This window comes from Xenopus laevis, chromosome 3S, assembly GCF_017654675.1.
Source record: "Xenopus laevis strain J_2021 chromosome 3S, Xenopus_laevis_v10.1, whole genome shotgun sequence".
NCBI lineage: Eukaryota > Metazoa > Chordata > Amphibia > Anura > Pipidae > Xenopus > Xenopus laevis.
In genome coordinates this window covers 125,324,930-125,334,534 of record NC_054376.1, presented here as the reverse complement: position 1 = coordinate 125,334,534, position 9,605 = coordinate 125,324,930, and the positions used below count along the sequence as shown (strand labels likewise).

Below are 9,605 nucleotides of genomic sequence, written 5' to 3'. Positions count from 1 at the left end.
TTAATGTAGCGCAACAATAAATGGAGGTCTGTTGGCTATGCTGGCAAGGCATGCTGGGAGTTGTAGTTTGTGCAGCTAAATGACAGAGGGGTGCAATGCAGGTAGAGGGATGGAGATGAGCAGTGATACCGGTCCCATTCAATTCTGATTAACATTTTAGGAACTCGCTCCACTGATAAGATTTTGTCATTGTTTGCCTTTCCCAAAGTCACCCCCCACCTCTTTGATGGAAGTGGCAGTTTAAAGACCAGAATAGCCCCACCCCCTTCACCTGGACAATTGGAGTGAGCCTTGCAGGGGGTGAGAGTGTTCTGGGGATGGGGGAGAGGTGTCTGTTCTGGGAGGAGAGATGGTTCGGGAGAGGGACTGTGGGTGGGGGAGTTATTTCTTCATTTAGTCGGATGGAGAGGCTGCAGTTGTTACACTGAGACTCACTCTGGCTCCTTGAGGTGAGTGGTTGGTGCAATGGGGTAATTGGGCATGAATTGTGCTCATAGGGAACGAGCAGCAGACAATAAGCTGGGAGAGTGGCTCTACTAGTTGTTATGTTCAATCCTACTGTATTGGGGGTTTATACAGTGGGGGTTTTGTCTATTGAGCTGCCCAAAACAGCAGCACTTTCTACCCCCCTGTGTGCACAATGGAGTAGAAGTGATGAGAGTTGCTGTACAGCCTCCGACACGTGTAGATCCCAGGCCTGCACAGATTATAATCTAAATTTTGATGCCTGGGGCATGTGAGGAGCAAATCTTGCCCCAAGTCACAAAGGCCGAGCAAAGGAATTGATTGTGGGTCTGGTCAGCCATCAAGGAAACTGTACTGTGGGGTTAATAGAGCTCAGTGTCTTCCTGTACTGTGGGGTTTATAGAGCTCATTGTCCTGTACTGTGGGGTTTATAGTATTGTCCATGTAACTCCTTATTCCACTAACCCCACCCCTGAGCCCCTTATTGTCCCTGTAACTCCTTATTCCACTAACCCCTCCCCTGAGCCCCTTATTGTCCCTGTAACTCCTTATTCCACTAACCCCTCCCCTGAGCCCCTTATTGTCCCTGTAACTCCTTATTCCACTAACCCCACCCCTGAGCCCCTTATTGTCCCTGTAACTCCTTATTCCCCTAACCCCTCCCCTGAGCCCCTTATTGTCCCTGTAACTCCTTATTCCACTAACCCCACCCCTGAGCCCCTTATTGTCCCTGTAACTCCTTATTCCACTAACCCATCCCCTGAGCCCCTTATTGTCCCTGTAACTCCTTATTCCACTAACCCCTCCCCTGAGCCCCTTATTGTCCCTGTAACTCCTTATTCCACTAACCCCACCCCTGAGCCCCTTATTGTCCCTGTAACTCCTTATTCCACTAACCCATCCCCTGAGCCCCTTATTGTCCCTGTAACTCCTTATTCCACTAACCCCTCCCCTGAGCCCCTTATTGTCCCTGTAACTCCTTATTCCACTAACCCCTCCCCTGAGCCCCTTATTGTCCCTGTAACTCCTTATTCCACTAACCCCTCCCCTGAGCCCCTTATTGTCCTTGTAACTCCTTATTCCACTAACCCCACCCCTGAGCCCCTTATTGTCCCTGTAACTCCTTATTCCACTAACCCCTCCCCTGAGCCCCTTATTGTCCCTGTAACTCCTTATTCCACTAACCCCACCCCTGGACCCATTATTGTCCCTCTAACTCCTTATTCCACTAACCCCACCCCTGAGCCCCTTATTGTCCCTGTAACTCCTTATTCCACTAACCCATCCCCTGAGCCCCTTATTGTCCCTGTAACTCCTTATTCCACTAACCCCTCCCCTGAGCCCCTTATTGTCCCTGTAACTCCTTATTCCACTAACCCCACCCCTGAGCCCCTTATTGTCCCTGTAACTCCTTATTCCACTAACCCATCCCCTGAGCCCCTTATTGTCCCTGTAACTCCTTATTCCACTAACCCCTCCCCTGAGCCCCTTATTGTCCCTGTAACTCCTTATTCCACTAACCCCTCCCCTGAGCCCCTTATTGTCCCTGTAACTCCTTATTCCACTAACCCCTCCCCTGAGCCCCTTATTGTCCTTGTAACTCCTTATTCCACTAACCCCACCCCTGAGCCCCTTATTGTCCCTGTAACTCCTTATTCCACTAACCCCTCCCCTGAGCCCCTTATTGTCCCTGTAACTCCTTATTCCACTAACCCCACCCCTGGACCCATTATTGTCCCTCTAACTCCTTATTCCACTAACCCCACCCCTGAGCACCCAGTTCTTTCTGTATAATGATATTTCACTTACTCGGTTCCTTATTACCTTTTCCAGGTCGGACCCCTAATGCTGTGATATTCCGCGGGGAGACATGACGGTCACATACACAGCTCGAGTGGCAAATGCCCGTTTTGGGGGCTTTTATAAACTCTTGTTGCTATGGAGGGGGAGTATATACAAACTGCTGTACAAGGAACTCCTGGCTTTTTTCATCATGTACCTGGCACTCAGCATCACATACAGGTAATTCTTAGTGGAGCTGAATGTGAATTTACTGGCAGATAAATGTAAGTACCACAAGTAAATGACATGACTGGGAGTTTGTATATTAATGTGAGCTAATTGCAGTGATCATTGGCTCTCGCAATAAAGTTCCTTAGAGAAGTGAAATGATTGTGCCAAACTCTCAGCTTTATCACTGACTCCCTTCTGTACCCACAGGTTCTTTCTAAATGAGGAACAGAGACTTTATTTTGAGAAAGTGGCAATTTATTGCAATAACTATGCAAACCTCATCCCTGTGTCCTTTGTATTGGGTGAGTCTGTCCATTGTCCCACAATTCCTTTCACCTCCTCTTTATGTTCTGTGCCTTCATTCTTTATCCTCTTTACTGTCTGTGCCTCCACGTCTGCCTCCCTTTTCTTCCTGCATCACCCCCTCATTTTCTACCTAAATTGCCTGCCCTTTACTTACTTCTTCCCCTTTTATTGCCTGACCATCCCATTTAAGGCCTCCCTATCCAATAACTCTTCCTCTTTATCAATAGATCCTTATGGTTCTCTTTCTGCTTAGCCCCTCCCCTGAGGTTCCCTGTTAAGAATTTTGTTCACTTTCAGTTTTTGTTTCTTGCAGGTTTTTATGTCACTCTGGTGGTAAGTCGCTGGTGGAACCAGTACCTCAGTATTCCCTTCCCAGACCGTGTTATGTGCGCCATCTCCGGTACTGTTCATGGGTCTGATGAAAAAGGACGTCTGTACCGCCGGACTCTGATGCGCTACTGCAGCCTATCAGGGCTATTAATCTTGTGTTCTGTTAGTACCGCTGTCTTCAAAAGATTCCCTACAATAGACCATGTTGTAGAAGCTGGTGAGTGCTCCTCCCACTGCTGGGTCACATAATCACACAAGTGCCTGACCTTACTAATCTAATTGAAACAGACAGGAGGGAACTATGGGACATGAGTCTGTCCCTCCCACTGCAGGGTGATACAGTGACACAGACAGGAGGGAACTATGGGACATGAGTCTGTCCCTCCCACTGCAGGGTGATACAGTGACACAGACAGGAGGGAACTATGGGACATGAGTCTTTCCCTCCCACTGCAGGGTGATACAGTGACACAGACAGGAGGGAACTATGGGACATGAGTCTGTCCCTCCCACTGCAGGGAGATACAGTGACACAGACAGGAGGGAACTATGGGACATGAGTCTGTCCTTCCCACTGCAGGGCGATACAGTGACACAGACAGGAGGGAACTATGGGACATGAGTCTGTCCCTCCCACTGCAGGGCGATACAGTGACACAGACAGGAGGGAACTATGGGACATGAGTCTGTCCCTCCCACTGCAGGGCGATACAGTGACACAGACAGGAGGGAACTATGGGACATGAGTCTGTCCCTCCCACTGCAGGGCGATACAGTGACACAGACAGGAGGGAACTATGGGACATGAGTCTGTCCCTCCCACTGCAGGGCGATACAGTGACACAGACAGGAGGGAACTATGGGACATGAGTCTGTCCCTCCCACTGCAGGGTGATACAGTGACACAGACAGGAGGGAACTATGGGACATGAGTCTGTCCCTCCCACTGCAGGGTGATACAGTGACACAGACAGGAGGGAACTATGGGACATGAGTCTGTCCCTCCCACTGCAGGGTAATACAGTCAGGAGGGAACTATGGGACATGAGTCTGTCCCTCCCACTGCAGGGTGATACAGTGACACAGACAGGAGGGAACTATGGGACATGAGTCTGTCCCTCCCACTGCAGGGTGATACAGTGACACAGACAGGAGGGAACTATGGGACATGAGTCTGTCCCTCCCACTGCAGGGTGATACAGTGACACAGACAGGAGGGAACTATGGGACATGAGTCTGTCCCTCCCACTGCAGGGTGATACAGTGACACAGACAGGAGGGAACTATGGGACATGAGTCTGTCCCTCCCACTGCAGGGTGATACAGTGACACAGACAGGAGGGAACTATGGGACATGGAGTCTGATAGGGATATTTATCATTATCTCAGGGTTCATGACTCGCTTGGAGAGGAAGAAGTTTGAGAACCTTCAGTCGTCCTATAACAAGTATTGGGTTCCGTGCGTGTGGTTCTGTAACTTGGCAGCGCAGGGAAGGAGCGAGGGGAGGATCCGAGATGATCATTCCTTTAAAATGCTGATGGAGGTGAGAACTTAGTGGAGTGTCGAATGAGAAAGGTGAAGGAAATGGGGTCACATCATGGGGCAAAGCTCTGATTCTCTTCTTCTTAAATTGGGTCCTAGGAGCTGAACACTTTCCGGGGGAACTGCGGCATGCTCTTCCACCACGACTGGATCAGTGTCCCCCTGGTTTATACTCAGGTAGGCAAACATTTAAAAAAATACGTTTCTTTTTGGGGCACTTTGTTCTTTTATTATTGCACCTGTTTCCACTATTTGCTCAGATTACAGGAATACTGACAGTTTCACTAAAATGAAAATAATACCTCCCCTAACAGATGAATCTAAAATTGCTCAGTTTTCTCTTCTGAGCACGTTTGCAATTTACATTACTTTTATTGCTGTTCGTTTTTATGTTATTAACACTTTTATGCTGCTGGTCGGACTGAATGCCTGACTGGTTATGCTAAAGGGGAACTATCGCGAAAATGAAAATTTGATATGTTTCATCATTCTGAAATAAGACTTTTTTTTAAATACAATAAGATAAAAATTCTGTACCATTTCTGAAATCTTTTATATTCACTGTCCTTCTCTCAGCATCTGTTTCTCTTTATTCTCTCTTCATGTAGCAGTTGGGTGTCAGATATTAATTGACAGTTACAGTAGATCCAATATATCTTATAGGGGGCTCCTTTTGCCTAGAAGATGTATTAGAGCTCACTCTATTAAAATCACCAGACATCATGTCTCTCTACATGCAGAATTTGTGCAAAAGGCAGTTATTTTGTTTGTACTGGAATCAGTTATTTGAGTGAGCTCTAATTCATCTGATAGGAAAGGAAACCCCCCTATAAGATATATTGGATAAGTCATCTAACAAAATAACTGCCTTTTGCACAAATTCTGCATGTAGAGAGACATGATGTCTGGTGAGTTTAATAGAGTGAGCTCTAATACATCTGCTAGGCAAAAGGAGCCTCCCTATAAGATATATTGGATCATTTATCTGACACCCAACTCCTAAATGAAGACAGAATGAAGAGAAACAAATGCTGAGAGAGAAATAGTGAATTTAAACTTGATTATTTCAGAAATGATGCAGAATATTTAATTGATTTTATTTAGAAAGTTTCTTATTTCAAGGATGATGAAGCTTATATTAAATTTTCATTTTCTCGATAGTTCCCCTTTTTATGGTGCAGGGTGGGTTGGGTGCCCTTGTGTTGTAAATTCACAATGTTAGCACCATAAAACTGCTAATATCATAAACATGTAATGAAAAAATATCAGTTAGCAGAGTCCTAAATACATAGAAACTAATCCCACCCTTTGTTTTATGAGCCACAGAGGGTCAGACTGAGGTGCACAAGGCCTACAGGGTTGGCTACTCCAGATGCCCCCACACACTCTCTAGGGCCCTTGCTGTAAAAGATCGGGGAAGGGCAGCTGGGGACTGATGGGGAAGAGCTGGTCAGGGATCGGGGGAGGGCAGCAGGGATGTGACAGGGGAGGGCAGAATCGGGTCTGGGTCGGCAGGGATCACTGGGATTTGTCCCTGGACCCACAGTGCCTATCTAGAATCCTGGCCATAAAGCACGAGGGGACTGTTGTTAAGTGAATTGGTTAGAGGTTATTCAGCAATCTGTATCTTTTTCTTTCTCTGCCACTAGGTGGTGACAATTGCCGTGTACAGCTTTTTCCTGACCTGTTTGATTGGACGCCAGTTCCTGGACCCATCGCGGGGGTATCCCGGCCATGAACTGGACCTTTATATCCCGGTCTTCACCCTGCTCCAGTTCTTCTTCTATGCTGGTTGGCTGAAGGTATGAGACTGGTGCCCCACGTAATGCCAAGCTGTGGTCACCTCTGTATGGGAAATTGAGCTCCTTGATCTTCTCCTGGAGCTCCAGCTTTGGTAGATTCAGACCAAAGACAATAGACAATCGAGGATTCTAACACATGAGTAAATGCAAACATGCAGAGAAGGAACGTTCTATATGCACATCCCTCACACAGTTGCTGTTTTACATATGTATTCTTGCTCACAGGTGGGTGAACAGCTCATTAACCCTTTCGGCGAGGATGACGATGACTTTGAAACCAATTTTTTGATTGACAGAAATTTCCAGGTAATGTCTTGCCCCGCCCCACTGATTTTACTGTCAGTTCAGTGGAGACACAAATATCATCCCCTTATCATTGTCTTCTGTTCCTATAATATCCTGCTGTGGCCCCAGGTTTCCATGTTGGCTGTGGATGAGATGTATTCAGATGTCCCTCCCATGGAGAAGGATCGCTACTGGAATCACTCAGACCCACGCCCCCCATACACTGCGGCGACTTTGTTCCAGAAGCATCTGCCATCATTCCAGGGCTCCACATTCAACATGGCGTAAGTGCCCTTCCGCTTTCTTTCTCTTGCTGGGACCTAGAATCTAGAAATCAGTTCCTAGTGTCAGATACTTCTTCTTCTGTTCCTCGTTTTTTTCATTTTGCCTTTTGTATTAACTTGCCCCTTCCAGGATCCCTAAGGAAGACATGCAGTTCCAGCCTCTATCTGACATAGAAGAGATGAATGAGGACACTTTAACGCACACTCTTCCACTGTTCAGCCGCTTTCCCCCTGGAATAGGCCCATCTCCTCTTTCCTCCTCTGCTGGACTCTCCACCCTGTTTGCAGCTCCTGGAAGCCGCTTGACCCTGCTGAGCCACTCTACCAGCTCCTTCTCCTCATCCTCTGTGTTCCAATTCCCGGAAACCGTTCAAGATCCACCAAACAATCTTGTTGACCCTACAGCACCAGGACTGAATGTCCAGGAGTGTCCACTTGAGAAACTATTCAGTATTGGTTCCCAGAATTCCCTCTTTCATCCTCCTAAAACGATGGATGGTTGTGGGAACGTTCAGTCTGTTATGCCAGAGGAAGCAGAAGATGCTGCTTCCTTGGTGGCTACATAATGAGAAGACTTCTGAGAAAGTTTGAAGGTTTCTAAGAGGAGAAGGACTTCATTTCACAGTGGCCGGACTTTCTTTTTTTTTTTAGTGAACGGAGTAAAACTATGGGTTGAACATGGGGAGGTTATGAAGGGTGACCATTGCTGCTTGAGATAAATATTTCTATACATTCTCCCCCGGACTCAGTGGCCGGTTTTAATGGATTCTGCCATCTCTTTTTACATAGGTCCTCGCCATGGTCCAATACCCTGAGACTTCTAACCCCTTAATTACTCTATGCATTAAATTTTTTTACTTATTTTTTTTTGTATTTTATAATAAACATCTTTTCTAACACTTGTCTAGATGATGGATACAGTGTTGGGCCAACTCTCCTAGGGCCGATCCGGGGAACCTGATACTTTGTGCCTACCAGCCTAATAATTAGATCTAAATAGTGCCAAATGGTTTAGAATTTTCTACTGGCCCATGGTGGAAATAATGGCTGTCTGATCTGAATTCTCCTAGGCTGGGCCCACTTGAGCATTGGTCCAACATGAGAATCCTCTGGTAGGCTAGTACGACCTCAGATGGATAGGTTGGCAATTCAGGTGTACACTTATTCATGGGTTTCTAGCCCCATCAAAAATAAATAGTAGTAATAAGCTGGGCTATTGGAAAGAAAGTAGTTTGTTAAAATGTTCAATTGCAGAGATGGCATCATGCTTATGTTAACCAGGGCCTGTTTATTATTCCACTGCCCTCTGCTGCCCTATAATAAACTGTATCTAACTCAGCAGCTCAGGCTTACAGGGCTTAAAGGATAAGTTAACCTTTAAAATAAGTGAATGTAAAATTGATGAGGGGCTATTCCAAGAAATTTTGAAATGTACATTTATTATTTATTTTGTTTTGATTCCAAGATATTAAGGGATACATGTACTGTTAATATGAATGAATTTTGTTACAACAGCACCACCTGCTGGTCAGTTTCCCACCAGTCTGACCAGCAAGTAGTCAAGGAAGTTGTCAGGAGAAAGAAAGAGGCTGCTCTGATGTTCTTCTGCTTAGGAAAGATGTGAGAAAGGTTTCTAATTCTTTTCCTAAGCAGAAGAACATCAGAGCAGCCTCTTTCTTTCTCCTGACAACTTCCTTGACTACTTGATGGTCAGACTGGTGGGAAACTGACCAGCAGGTGGCGCTGTTGTAATAAAATTCATTCATATTAACAGCACATGTATCCCTTAATTTCTTGGAATAAAAAGAAAATAAATAATGACTTATTTTAAAGGTTTACTTATCCTTTTTAAATATGATGTTCTCTTCAATCCAAGGCTGCCCTAGCCAAGCATACAGTTGTGTTCAGAATAACAGCAGTCTGACATCACTAACCTGATCAATCACTTTTTTTGGTCGAAATGACATTTCTATATGGCAAATAATTAATAGCAGTGTGGGGTTCAATTAGTGAGCTCATTCATTCTGTGAAAAAAAACCAGGTGACAATTCCGTCCATTATTTAAGGAAGGAGCAAATGTTGTGCTGCTGGTTATAGTGAATTTCTCTCTGAAAATCTGACTCAAATGGCTTGTTTCTGACATTGTTCAGAAGAACAGCGGACTTTGATTAAAATGTTGATTGGAGAGGGAAAACATATAAAGAAGTGCAGAAAATGATAGGGTGCTCAGCTAAAATGATCTCAAATGCTTTCAAATGGCACCAAAACCTGAAAGACATGGAAGAAAAAGACTGGGCCAATGATCAGCTCCAGGAAGATGAAATAAGGAGTAACGTTACCTGTGATACTGTTACAATTAAAAGAGGCCTATGTGAAGACAAGCTATCGGCAAGAAGTCCCATTGTTGGAAAAAAAAGACATGCTGAAGAGATTACAATTTGCACACTGACTGGCCTAAAGAGAAATGGTGCAACATTTTGTGGACTGATGAAAGTAAGATGTTCTCTTTGGGTCTAGGGGCCACAGACAGTTTGTCAGAAAACCCCCAAACACTGAATTGAAGCCACAGTACAGAGT

At 45.5% G+C, this 9,605-nt stretch overlaps 1 protein-coding gene across 1 annotated transcript; it reads left to right on the top strand.

The window, feature by feature from the left end:
- Positions 1-308: 308 nt before the first annotated feature.
- Positions 309-7,925, top strand: best2.S (bestrophin 2 S homeolog). Its single transcript, NM_001089140.1, is given in 10 exon segments — positions 309-449; positions 2,299-2,487; positions 2,686-2,780; positions 3,098-3,331; positions 4,504-4,658; positions 4,757-4,834; positions 6,307-6,459; positions 6,685-6,765; positions 6,874-7,028; positions 7,159-7,925. Coding segments are annotated over 9 exon segments (1,539 nt in total). The 5' UTR covers positions 309-449; positions 2,299-2,335; the 3' UTR covers positions 7,595-7,925.
- The last annotated feature ends 1,680 nt before the right edge of the window (positions 7,926-9,605 follow it).